This window comes from Malaclemys terrapin, chromosome 11, assembly GCF_027887155.1.
Source record: "Malaclemys terrapin pileata isolate rMalTer1 chromosome 11, rMalTer1.hap1, whole genome shotgun sequence".
Classification (NCBI taxonomy): domain Eukaryota; kingdom Metazoa; phylum Chordata; order Testudines; family Emydidae; genus Malaclemys; species Malaclemys terrapin.
In genome coordinates, this window is record NC_071515.1 from 12,677,728 (window position 1) to 12,691,040 (window position 13,313).

The 13,313-nt window shown below is 45.8% G+C and overlaps 1 protein-coding gene across 5 annotated transcripts in view; it reads left to right on the forward strand.

The window, feature by feature from the left end:
* FN1 (fibronectin 1) overlaps nt 1–6,511 on the forward strand; it is a 70,025-nt gene extending 63,514 nt beyond the window's left edge. For all 5 annotated transcript variants that reach the window (XM_054044707.1, XM_054044710.1, XM_054044708.1 and 2 more), the window contains 6 exons: nt 578–716; nt 1,848–2,012; nt 3,256–3,381; nt 4,145–4,251; nt 5,123–5,233; nt 5,712–6,511. In XM_054044707.1, the coding sequence (XP_053900682.1) occupies nt 578–716; nt 1,848–2,012; nt 3,256–3,381; nt 4,145–4,251; nt 5,123–5,233; nt 5,712–5,786 (723 nt within the window). In that variant the 3' untranslated portion in view covers nt 5,787–6,511. The remainder of the gene's footprint in view (nt 1–577; nt 717–1,847; nt 2,013–3,255; nt 3,382–4,144; nt 4,252–5,122; nt 5,234–5,711) is intronic.
* The last annotated feature ends 6,802 nt before the right edge of the window (nt 6,512–13,313 follow it).

The following is a 13,313-nucleotide window of genomic DNA, read 5'->3' on the forward strand; positions in this document are numbered from 1 at the left end:
AGGAGATGCTTGGGGATTTTATCCTATAAAAATGCTTAAGAAGAGACCGAGACAAGGTGGTGGAATCTCCATCACTGGAGGGCTTTAAGAACAGGTTAGACAAACAGCTGTCAGGGAGGGTCTAGATAATACATAAACCTGCCTCAGTGCAGGGGGCTGAACTAACTTACTGAGGTCCCTTCCAGTCCTACACTTCTATGGTACTATGAAATTCAGTAGTGGAATGGGGCAGCCAAGTTAATATTGCTGGTCTAAAGATGGTCTTGTGGCTAAAGTAAAACCCTGGGAATTTTGGGGATTTGGGTTCTGTTCCTGTTCTACTACAGACTTCCTGGGTGATATGGGGCAAATCACTTCACCTTTGTCTAAAACTGAGATCATAGTAGATCCCTACTTCACCATGGGACATGGAGGCTGAATTCATTGATATGTTAGGCACTCTGGGATCCACAGGACTGGACCCCATTTTGCTAGACATGGTACAATCACGTATGAAGACAACAGCCTTACCCTCCAGCAGCCTGCAGCCTAAGAAGCATACTCTTGCTAAAGCAATTTTGTGGTGATGTACTTGCAGTTCAGAGTTCCTGGAACTTCCTCTTCTGCTACCCTGACCGGCCTTACTAGAGGTGCCACCTACAACATCATCGTGGAGGCACTGAAAGATCGTAGGAGACACAAAGTTCTGGAGGAGGTTGTCACAGTGGGCAATGCTGGTAGGTTAAAGCTAAACAGTCTGGGCAAAACTCTGCCTTACACCTCTTACCCACAGCCCGGATCTCACCGGGCACTTGTTAGGCTGCAGTGCAATAGGTTAGGAGCACCCTGTTTCCTCGTTTCACATCTTATTTACAACGGACACTAAAGAAACAGTTCTTTCTGGTTCTGTGGCGCAGATGACTATGCAGTATACTGACTCGATGATAAGAGCTGAGGCTAGTCTACTGCCTGAATGTGCATTGAGAGCGAGGTGGGTGCTGACCAACTTCTGGTGGTGAAAGGGACTGTCCTAGCAGAAGTCAGAGATGCTAGGCCTGTGATAATGCCAGTGTCATGGCCAACATTCCCACCCCACATCAAATTACTGGAACCAAAATAATGTACCTACCATGACAAAGGGGTTACTCTGAGTCCACCTCCTCCTCCCTGTCTCTCTGGTGACCAACGGATGGCAATTGGCCAGATGAATTGCTGTGTCATCTCCCTGGTTAATTGAGTTGCCTTCTAGGAGGCTGTCTTTGGGCCACAGGGTCCAGCTCTCCCTGCCTGACAGCTGTGGTGTAACCAACACCTCTGCTGGCTGTAAATCACCTGGCATGTTCGCTGTATATGGGCAAACTGGCTGGGTGGAGTCCGACTCCACGCATGGGCAGACTTTGGGACCTTACATGAGCAAGATCCCTTCCTGAGGTATACCTTCTCCTCTGTCACTTGAGGTTTCGTTCTGGGCCAGAGTTCAGCTCGAGCCCCTGTAGACCCAGCATGCCTGAAATGTATCACTCCCCCATTGTGATCACAGAATCCAAACGCCCACTGCTCCGTGCGAGTCCAGCACGTTGCTTTGTAAAGGTGGGTTAGTTAGATCATTGCTTTCCAGTAGCAAATGCAAAATGTGTGCACGCTTGAAACCTGGCAGGTCAAAATGAAAATAACTTTCACCTATGAAGTTTTTATCATCACTCTACTGCTCTGCCAAGCGCACCTGTAAATAAATGCTAGGGAGGCTGTTATGCTGACAGCGCAGCTAAACGAATGCTCCATCACTATTAGGAATGTGCATTCAGTTATGACCGTTCTTCTGGGTTTGTATCCCTGTGTATAACGCCTCTTTGTTCTCTTCTTTCCAGTGTCTGAAGGAGTGAACCAGCCAACTGACGACACATGTTATGATACTTACACTGGCTCCTTCTACTCCATTGGAGAGGAATGGGAGCGATTGTCTGAAACGGGCTTTAAACTCTGGTGCCAGTGCTTAGGCTTTGGCAGTGGTCATTTCAGATGCGATTCATCTAGTGAGTAGCTTGCTTTTGTCCATCCCTGCAGACTGCTAAACTCCATGCCTAATTAGCACTAATGGCATGTTTGGCAGATGCAATCTGACCCAAACATGAAGCAAATAAATGCACACTCTAGTACATGTTTTGCATCATCAAATGATGGAAAACTGGTTAACTGTGGTTGAACTTTGCAGCTTATCCAGTCCTGCTGTTCACTTTATAAGCAATGGTCATGTTTGTATTTATCTGTAATGCTTCTGTGAGGAAATTAACATTTTCCCTTCCATTGCTAGGTGAGTCCAGTTAATGCTTGAAAATCAGAGATTGCGTGTCTAAAGTAGATCAGAACAGTCATTTAAGGAAACAACCCTGCATAATTAAATATATTTGATCTCTAAATCCTAACTTAATCCATCAGCACAATGGATTTGATACAACTCTCATTAAGTTGACTTGGGACCAAAGTTTGGTTTGGTTTGAATGTACTGTCCTAACACCTTGAGGCTGGCAATGAGCCAGCATTGCCAAACAAACAGCACCACTGCAGTCGCATTTAGTTTTAGTCTTCGCAGGACTTGGGCTTACGTAGACAATAGTCAGCTGAAGGGTCGGGGATGAAACGAAGTCAACGGGATTAAGTGATTCTATAGGGCGTGTGTCTTACTGATTTAAATTGTGCTTTATATTACAAAGTAAGCAAAGCAAAAAGGGAATTTCTATGTTGTATGTAGCTTTGAGAGTAATTGCTACAAGGAAGACATTTTTTTCACAGGTCTAATCGTTCTATTACATCATTTGGTACACAAGGTTTAACTGTCGTTTTCCCATTATCTGTGTGAAATGATTATACTGTGTATTTACTTCTTTAAAAGACAAGTACATTTCTTCCCCGCCTCTCTCCCGTACCTGTTTAATTAAGCTTCCTTTTTATGTAGTTCCAGGGATTCCCTACGAATGACATTTTTAAATTCTTTCCAACCCATTTCTTCCTGGAGAGGCTCCTCCACCTTTACCCAAACTAAAATGGCCCCTCTCCCGCGTAAAGTTCTAGTCTCAGATCGACAGCTGGGAAAAGGAAGGACAACTCTGCTCATATCCAGAGAGTTGTGCCTGTTTACATCAGCCATGGATTTCTCCTTGGACTTCTCCCTCCTCCCCTTTGGTTGGCCCATTAGGCTTCACAGATCAATTCTCTGCCCCTTAAGTAACAGGCCTGTGTAGAGTAACCACCTGACTGTTGTTCCTCTGGTTCATTCAGAATGGTGCCATGACAATGGGGTGAACTACAAGATCGGGGAGAAGTGGGACCGCCAGGGCGAGGGCGGCCAGATGATGAGCTGCACATGTCTTGGCAACGGAAAGGGAGAATTCAAGTGTGACCCGCGTACGTCCCTTCACATTGACGTTAATTAGTTTCAGGCTTTCATCTTATCTGTGCTCTTAGCATCTCACCGTTGTGACACAGAGTGGGTGGAACCTAAGTACGGTTAAAATGGGCCTGTTTTACTCTGTGTAACACGGCACTCCATGGTGGGTGAACAGTAGGGGGGACTCAAGCTAGGATCTCTGGCTTTTAGAGCATGAACTAAACGACCCTTCTCTGTTAGACAAGGCTGTAGCAGGCTCATCAACCTCCAGGCCCGCCGACAGGGCGGGCAAAGGAGACAATTGCCCAGGGGCTGGGGGGATTTAAAAGGGCCCGGGGGCCCCTGGCCACTGCTGCGGTAGCAGCGACGGCAGCCAGCAGCCTGGGCCCTTTTAAATCGCCAGGGAGGGACGCAGGGCTCCTACGGACCCGTGTGACACTCTGGGCCCTGTACTTTGGGGGGCCCCGCTGACCGGCGCAGTTGGTCCTGGACGTGACGGCATATCATCACTTCCACCCCTGGCCCTGGGGCCCAGAATTGCTCTCGGCTGGCCGGGACAGAGCACTGCATTGCCTTACAGATGATGAGTAAACGGAGTGCTTTAAATCAATTGCCTCCCCCAACGCCAATCAATGAGTCATTGGCAGAACTGGAGATGGGAGCTCAGCCTCCTGGGTTCTTGCTCTAGCCGCCCCACCTCCCTACCCCCAAAGTCCTAATCCTTAAAAGCAAATATAGACCATGTGACGGAATCTTGCTTCTTCCTCTGATTCTCCGCAGACGAGGCAACATGCTATGATGATGGTAAGATGTACCACGTAGGAGAACAGTGGCAGAAAGAGTACCTTGGTGCCATCTGCTCCTGTACTTGTTATGGAGGACAGCAGGTAGGCAAAACTAGTCTGGCATGTTAATCCTGATGTGATGATGCATATTACTGGGAAACCAGTGGGGGAAATGTGACATTTTATTAATAGCTTGCTAAAACCTTAGACGTTTAGGTTTGAGTCAGCAATTACATGACCAGGGAATGCTGTCACCTCTGAAAAACACTTGGAAAGGCCCTTCCCCCACAAAATCAGAGATGAATATCAAGAAAAGTCAAAGTTGGTTGCCTTTGTGCCTCTCCCAGCTTTGCAAACACGTCCAGTACACCAACTAGAGATTCTCAAACTCTGGCCACAAGCTTTTAGTGGTGGCCTCTGAAGATAGGGGCTAGCTCATCCGCCTTTCCAGCTGCTGAATTATACATACTTTCCTACACTTTTCCAGCTAAGCAGTTGCTGCGTGGACAGTTACATGCTCACACAGTGGTCAGGGAGAGGAGAGTGGGACATGTAAGTGGGGGAAGTGTTCATGAAACAGTCTCACTGTTGAAATGCAGCCCACGCTGGAAAAGTCTGAGAACCCCACTGCAGACTTACTTAAACCAACCCCCACACTCCTCAACTGTGAATCAAAGGGTGTCCACGTTAGTGTCACACACAGCCAGAAGAGAGGCCAGTAGCAAGAAAAGCAACGAATGGGAATGCATAAGGAGGAGGGTAAAGCGGAGACCAGTCCCTACTTTAACTTCACACCATCTTCTACTTCCTTGCGATGTGAATCATCACTGTTACACTGGTGTCAAACCGGAGTAGCTTCATCGATGTCAGTGCAGTTTCCCCAGGGATGAAATCTGATTTGTGTATAAAGTATTAACTTCATCTGTTATGAGGATCCTTGGAAACAGTATCTGATTGAGGTGTGTTTCTCTAGGGCTGGCGCTGTGACAACTGTCGCAGACCTGGTATTGAGACGGCCCCCGAAGGCGCTGCTGGCCACTCCTACACACAGTTTTCACAGAGATACCACCAGAGCACAAATACTGTACGTATAGAGACCCCATGTCCATTCGTTACGAGCCTTGCCTGGGGTGGGAGGAGGGAAGAGTGTATTACCCACAACTCGTTATTAATAATAATCATAGATTAGAACCGCTTGCAGATTTCTATTTGTTCTGCAGTTGACACAAAATCTTTAAACCCTTATTCAGCAAAACTTGAGCACATGCCTAAATTTTAAGCACGAGCTTAAGGTTGTTGATTATAATGGGACTTAATCACAGGTTTAAGTCTCACTACATGCTTTAGTACTTTGCTGGATTGAGGGAGTTCTTAATAATGGGAGTTCTTCTCCATTCCAAACCTTCCCATACTAAGGCAGATCAATAGAATGGTTTGTAGTGAGAAGTCTAAACAGCTGCAAATGCAAGGAGTTTGGCTGCATTTCTCAGCCGAGATTACTACGTTACAACACTTGTCTTTTACAGTATTGAGCACTAACTGGTTTCCTTTCCTCCCAACAGAATGTCAATTGCCCAATTGAGTGCTTCATGCCCTTAGATGTACAGGCAGACACACAACATCGACCAGGAAAGTAACATCCAGCAAGTCTTACACCATCAACAACAAAAATCTATCCACCAAGATGACCATCCAAACAAGTGATGCTAGCAAAACCAGATCTTTAAGAATGGCCTTCTGCTCCGGAGTCACTTTCCCAGCTTAAGCTCAACTCACAGCTTCTCCAAGCATCATTCTTGGCGCGTTTCAGACTTTTCTCATGATTGATAGCAGTGTGTATTGTTTTGTTTTTCTCAGTGTTTGATACCGTTCACAATTTAGTATCTTTTTTTCATTTGAAAATACTGAATTGGTTGGGGATCAAAATAATACCGGGGCAGGAGGAGTAAATGGGATGGAAGGCTCCCTTGCCATGCAAACAAAAACGACACTACTAACGTTTAGAGGAAGGAAAGTCCACTGAACTCTTATGCTTTCACCTGAGCGTGCAGCCAGCAATAACCTAAGTGACTGCATACCCCATCACTGTGATATTTAAAATATGCACAGTCCTAATTCTTTCTAAATGATCCTATTATTTTTCTAGCTGTATCTTTGTATCTCATACTGTTATTTATCAGTTTTGTTCCCCATCCCTCAAGTGTTTTTATATGGGAAAAAATGTATTGAAGAAACTTAGTATGCAGTTGATAAAGAGGAATTTGGTGTAATTATGATCGGTGATTATTTTTTATACTGTAAGTGCCAAAGCTTTACTACTGTGGAAAGACAACTCTTGTAATAAAAAGATTTACAAACCAAACGTGTGGCTGGTGATTTTTTATTTTTGTTGTTGCAAGGGGGTTCAGGGAAAGAAGGTGTACACTGAACTGAAATAGCTTTGCCTTTGGAAAGAAGAGGGGACAGCCGGCTTTCTGCCATATGAAGCTGAAAATAGGAGAATATTTGTTGGTCATTTTCTTAAAGAAAGCAGCATAGAAAACATTATTTGAATTACAGTAGTCCCTAAAGCAGGGGTTGGCACCCTTTCAGAAGTGGTGTGCCGAGGCTTCATTTATTCACTCTGATTTAAGGTTTCGTATGCCAGTAATATATTTTAACATTTTTAGAAGGTCTCTTTCTATAAGTCTATAATATAGAACTAAACTATTGTTGTATGTAAAGTAAATAAGGTTTTTAAAATGTTTAAGAAGCTTCATTTAAAATAAATTAAAATGCAGAGCCCCCGAACCGCTGGCCAGGACCCAGGCAGTGTGAGTGCCACTGAAAATCAGTCACGTGCCGCCTTTGGCACGTGTGCCATAGGTTGCCTACCCCTGCCCTAGAGACACCAGTGGAGATCAAAGCACCACTGAGTTAGTACAAACCCCACAGAGCTAGCACACAGTAAGACAGTGATTGAGAGAACTTCAGGGCAGGGACTAATTAGATGAGCGAGACAAAGAACGGGAGAAAGGAAGTATCTCCATTTTAAAGATGGGAAACTGCGGGACAGCACGTAAGGCCTCATCCAACAAGGTATTTAAGCATGTGACTTACTTTAAGCACAATTGTTGTCTCATCAATTTGAATGGGATTACTGACATGCTTAACGTTAGCCTTATGCTTAAATATTTACTGAACTGGGGTCCAAGCAACTTGCCCAGCATCCCAAAGGAAGTGGCCAAGACATTGAACCTACGTCTCCTGAGATCGTGTAGCTACGGCATAGGCCTGATCACCCATACAGAGTAAGCATTGGCGGGGGGGGGGGGGGGGGTAGATTATAAATGACCTTAACTCATCTCTCCTTATAACTGTTGATGGAGGATAATTTAATCACTCATTTCTAAGCAAGGGATGGAAATGTATAAAAGATACCGGTGTCAATTTTACAAGAATTTACAGATTCATACTACTTGAAAAATGAGCTGCTACATCTACATTCCTGACACGGCAAATTAAAAAAATCAAACTGCAGAATACAGTTTGTTCAGACACTCTTGCTAGTAAAAGTGATAGCAGCTGTAACCTCTAGGTGCTACTGTAATACATATAAGGGAAGGAATTAATTTTATGGCACCTCATTAGAAATTCTCCACCGTAAGGGAAGACAGATATATTGCATATATCTAAAATATGGGAACGGCAAAGAAATGGACAACTATTTCTAAACAGGTAACAACTGTGGAGTATTTGGAAGAATGTTTTCCTGTGATCTTGTTAAGGGAATGAAAATGTTACAGTCTGATCAGTTATTCACAAACTTCCTAGTTTATGATTTCTATTTACTGCTGAAAAAATGTATCCCTACTCCACCTGTTGAGAGACTTTCTGGTGTTTACTGAAGCAGCAGTTTTACATTCAGATATTCAATTTTACATTCATCCAGCAGACTACCACAACTCTAAAAATATTATCCCTGTAGAATTTTTTTTTTTTTTAAAGCAAAGTCCGTTGGATTGCAATGAATTAAACTAGGAATAAGACCCTTTGGTTTGTACTGTCTGCACTGCAAAAACCTCAAGCTCAACACTTAGGAGGAAATACCAAATGTGAAAGCTTCCCTGGTGATTCCTGGAGCCAAATTCTGCTCTTAGTTATACAGGAGTTGCATTATTCAAGTCAATAGAATTACTCTGGATTTACTTAAATATAGAATGAGAATGGAATTTGGCTTCTTGACATGAGAAGTATGGTAATAGACAGCAATTGTTTTAACAGATTTCTATCGGGCAGCTGAATTGTTTGCGACTAGTAAAATTGTTGCAGTAAGAATGAGCAGTATCCCAATGTTGTTCCAATAGATGAGCTAAAGTACCTAAAATATACCAGGGTTAGATCTACGGAGAGAAAATTAATTTTCTTGTAAACTAGATTTCCATTATTGTAGCTTTCCCAAGCTGTGTTATGCATGTCCATCCAGACCTCACTAGAGGAATCTATGCCTTTATGATCTCAGCTCTAGATAACTAGCTCACTCTAGATAACTTAGACACTATAAATCCTGCATCTTGGCAGGGGTTAGACTAGATGAGCCATGCATTGAGCAATCTCTTCTAATCCTACGATTCATAGAGACATAGGAATTGCCGGACAGGGGTCAGTCTTCTCCAGGGTCCTGTCTTTGCCAGTGGCCAATACCAGATGCACTTGAAGAATCTGCAAGAAACCCTTTTAGTAGCTATTTGTGGGATAAGCTGCCCCCAGAGAACATTTCCATCTGACTGAGCCCAGTTAGTCAGATGTTAGTTTATAACCTGGAACACGAACGTTTATATCCCTTCTAAAGCTCCCATTTATTCTTTTAATATTCTATCTCTGGATATTCTTGTCCTGGGGCTAAATGATGTATTTGGGGGTGCCCTTGATAACCATTAGCCAAGGGCAGAATACAGGTCGTAGAAAGAACTGTGAAATGCCAGCAATATTTTCTTGTCAAATTTTTTTTCAAAAGGGGAGGCTGTTTGTGTGATGATTCCATCCAGCTCTATTGCTGAATGAGATGACAAAACTGCTCGAGGACTTCAAAGAGAAGGATTGGCCAGAAAATGATTTTCCCAGATGATGAGAATTTTTGAGATTTCAAAAGATTTTTCCCCATCTGTAGTGGGATGGTCACCCCGCTCCAGCCCTGAAGGGGTTAAAAAAGTCTGGAGAGGGCAAGAGAGTGAGGACAGCAGTGAGAAGCTGACCACAGCTGTGGCCAGCTTAATCAGGGCCCAGCTGGCCCTGATAAGAGGGCTGGGGCCAGAAGCTGAAGACAGAGACTCTCTCTAGCTTTGAGAGGGAGGGACCTGGCTGCAGAGAACTGAGAGAAGGTACCTGGGGTGGAGCAGGGCTGGGGGAAGACCAAGGGAGCTGGGGAGCTCCAGCCTGGAAACCCCCCAGGCTGTGGCCTAGTGGAAGGCCAATTAGGTACTGGGGTTGCAGGGGGTAACCCCGGGGTAGGCAGAGGCAGGAGGTCCAAAACCCCCTTGCCTATGACGAGTGGCTTTTACACTGCAGTCTGCCCCAGTGAGCGGGGGCTAGATGGTGACTGGCAGTAGCCCACGACTGAGGCAAAATGGGGCTAGAGGGTTGGGGGTTCCCTGGGGAGGGGAGACCCAGATTTCTGGGGTATTGCTAGGGGGCAGCACCCCAAACACAAGGGGGCACCAGGTCCTGGGAGGGACACGGGGGGCCAGCGGCAGTGGGACACCGGCCTGCAAAGGGCGCTCCAGAGGCTGGAAGAGATAATTCCTGAGAGGACCAGCAGGAGGCACTGCAGGGGTGAGTCCTGCCCCGTTACACCATCCCAAATTGGGACAAACTGTCAAAAATCTCTACAATTTTCACAAACTGGCCATTTTTGTTTCTTTTCATTTGGGTCAATTGAAATATTTTGTTTGGCTATCTTAAACATGTTATATTTCAAATTTGAGCTGTTTAAAAAAAAATGTATTCTAAATCCAGTTAAATTGCTCAACAAAAAGTCATTTTGAAATGAAAACCAAAACTTTTAGCTGGAAAAAATGGGACATTTAGACAATTTCAAAATTCTTTTTCCCCACCAACATTTTTTCAAGCTGGGAAATTCTTTGAAGCCAGCCTGGTCCTGCAAATAGCTTCAGTTTTGAGAAATGGGCATTTTTTTGGCACAAAATGTTTGGTCAAAATATTCCCAATCCGCTCTCGGGGCAACATACAACTCAAAGTCAACAAACATTAACAAACCCAAACTACATTTAGTGACAGTGTGAAGGATGCATCTGGGCACGTGAACTTGCAATGCGATGCTTCTGCAGCGGTCCGCACTGCGTTTCAGGCTAATGAAGAAGTATCTGCACTCGCTTGCGTGTAGGGACTGCTTCGGGCTAGTCCCAGTGGGTATGGAGGAGGAAAAGCACCGCCCTGCCTTCCACTTCACCCCAGCTCATAGGAGGGACAGCATGCTCCTCCCTCCCATGACCTTCCCCATATGCTCAGCAGCTCCCAGAGGCAGTGTGCTGCCAGTGTCCCCACTGGCACACTGCAGTTCTGTGCCAAGCTCAATGCATCTGACAGGCAGTGTTATCCCTTAGCTTGCAACAGTCTTTTCCTACCGTTTGGGAGGCAAGTGTACCTTACCAGCACACCATGCCACTGAGCGAGCATCAAAACCATCGGCGCTCAAGTGCCTTAGCTAAAACTACGCAGTGCTCAACAACAGTGAAAAGCCTGCACCTTCTACGCACAAATCCCTCGGTGGTTGAAAGAATAAATCCCCCGTCACTTAAGCTACAGTGCCACAGCAGCAGTCCCCGTACGTGAAACACACTGACGGCTGAGCATGAGTCTACACCAGGGGTAGGCAACCTATGGCACACGTGCCGAAGGCGGCACACGAGCTGATTTTCAGTGGCACTCACTGGGGGGAGGGATAGCTCAGTGGTTTGAGCATTGGCCTGCTAAACCCAGCGTTGTGAGTTCAATCCTTGAGGGGGCCATTTAGGGAACTGGGGTAAAAATCTGTCTAGGGATTGGTCCTGCTTTGAGCAGGGGGTTGGACTAGATGACCTCCTGAGGTCCCTTTCAACCCTGGTATTCTATGATTCTATGCCTGGGTCCTGGCCACCAGTCCAGGGGTCTCTGCATTTTAATTTAATTTTAAATGAAGCTTCTTAACATTTAAAAAACCTTATTTACTTTACATACAATAGTTTAGTTATATATTATAGACTTCTAGAAAGAGACCTTCTAAAAACATTTAGAAATGTATTACTGGCACGCAAAACCTTAAATTAGAGCAAATAAATGAAGACTTGGCACACCACTTTTGAAAGGTTGCTGACCCCTGGTCTACGCAGTCTACCGTTTCACTCCAAAATGGCTACACTGCAGCTATCAAACGGAACAGCCTCTATTCATTCAGCTCATAGTGAAACAGTGGAGTGCACATTATAGAAACAATACATTGTCCTTGCCAGGCTTAGTGGGGAGGGGCATGAAGGACACAAGTGTGATTCTGCGCCCATCTCAACCTGGTATAGTTCAGAGCAGATTGTGCTAATCTATGTTGGTTGGCGATGATGTCCCCAAGAGGGGACTACGGGAACCTTGTGCACCATGGCCACGTTCCCTGCCTCCCAATAGCTCTTATGCCTGCCCCAGGCTGGGGCTCCGCAGTGGGGAGGAGTGAGTGGTTTATGGCCCCCTCTGTGCTGGAATCAGGCCCCTAATGAATTCAGCTGAACAGGCTCAACAGGTCTCTATACAAGCCCCCCAAGCAGGCGGTAGCCCTCTAATGTGGCTTTACAGCAGAGGTACTGACTATCCTGCCCACCGCTATAGGCACCTTCATACTGACAAACTGGAGAGCTGCCAGAGCAGCGTAACAGCACTCGGGGTGTTGGGGTTCACGCTATTGTTGTTGGACCATAAAACGTGGGCACATGGTAACTCGGGGAACACGGCACCCTGCTCCAAGGAACTGACGGGTGTGAGCTGTGAGCAGGGTGATCAGATAGCAAGTGTGAAAAATGGGGACAGGGGCTAGGGGGTAATAGGAGCCTATATAGGAAAAAGCCTCAAATATCGGGACTGTCCCTATAAAATCGGGACATCTGGTCACCCTACAGGGTGATGTAAGGGGCTACATAACTAGGTGCATGCTGTTATGTAACGCAGTGAAGAAAAGCACAGACTGATTATGGTCTCTTATTAGACTCAGCTAGTTTCCCCACAGGAAGTGGTTGAAGCCTCATTGCTTCGCTCATTTCAAACTCGCCTGGATATAGCACTCACGAATACAGGGCAAGGAATGATCCCGCCTGCCCTGGCAGGGAGATGGACAGGGCAGATAGCCCAGGATTTAGCTTTCATCTTGAACAGCCATCACTCTGCAAACTGCTGCCAAGATACAGAACAAGCACACCCCGCCTGGAACCTCCCATCCACTGGGGGTGCTGCAACCAGCCCATCTCACACCCACACTGGGCCGATGCTGGCTAGGAAGGGCACAGTTAGGGCAACATGGGGGATGCACTGATCTAGCATCACCCCGCACAGCCTTTGCTGGCAGGGCAGCCTTTGAGGTTGTGCCGATTAAAGCTGCCCCTTCAAGCTGAAAGACAGAAAGAAGGCAAGCAACAGTACTGGAGTCTAGCGAGAACTCCCATTAGTCACCTATTCCTTGCCTCGTGTGGAGCATCACAGTGTGGCACTATGATTTCACTGAAGCCAGGTCACAGGCTGGGACCAGACACTCCCTCTCAGAGTCCAAACAGGCTGTGGAGTTTAAGTTCCACAGTACAATGCAGACTTAAAACCACATCTGTGAGCTCCTCAAACTCGGATCTGTGGGGATAACAATCTCTGCAGGCCTAAGAACAGCTGCTATTTATCCGCTTTACTGCTCTGCATAGAGTGTATCGCCACCGAATTCAACCTTTTGAGGTCAGGACCCCTTTGGAATTTATAAGCTCTGTAGGGGAGGAAAGAGGAATTGGCTGAACGGGTTTGTGGTTTCCCGTTGCATGTAATGTACAATGTAGAGACAGCAATTGCAAAACTCTGAGCTGTGCCAGTGAAAAAACCAAACAGGTTTTATAAGTGCAATCAAAAGATATCCCTTGGAATGTGCTGGCAAGAGCAAATAACCAGTA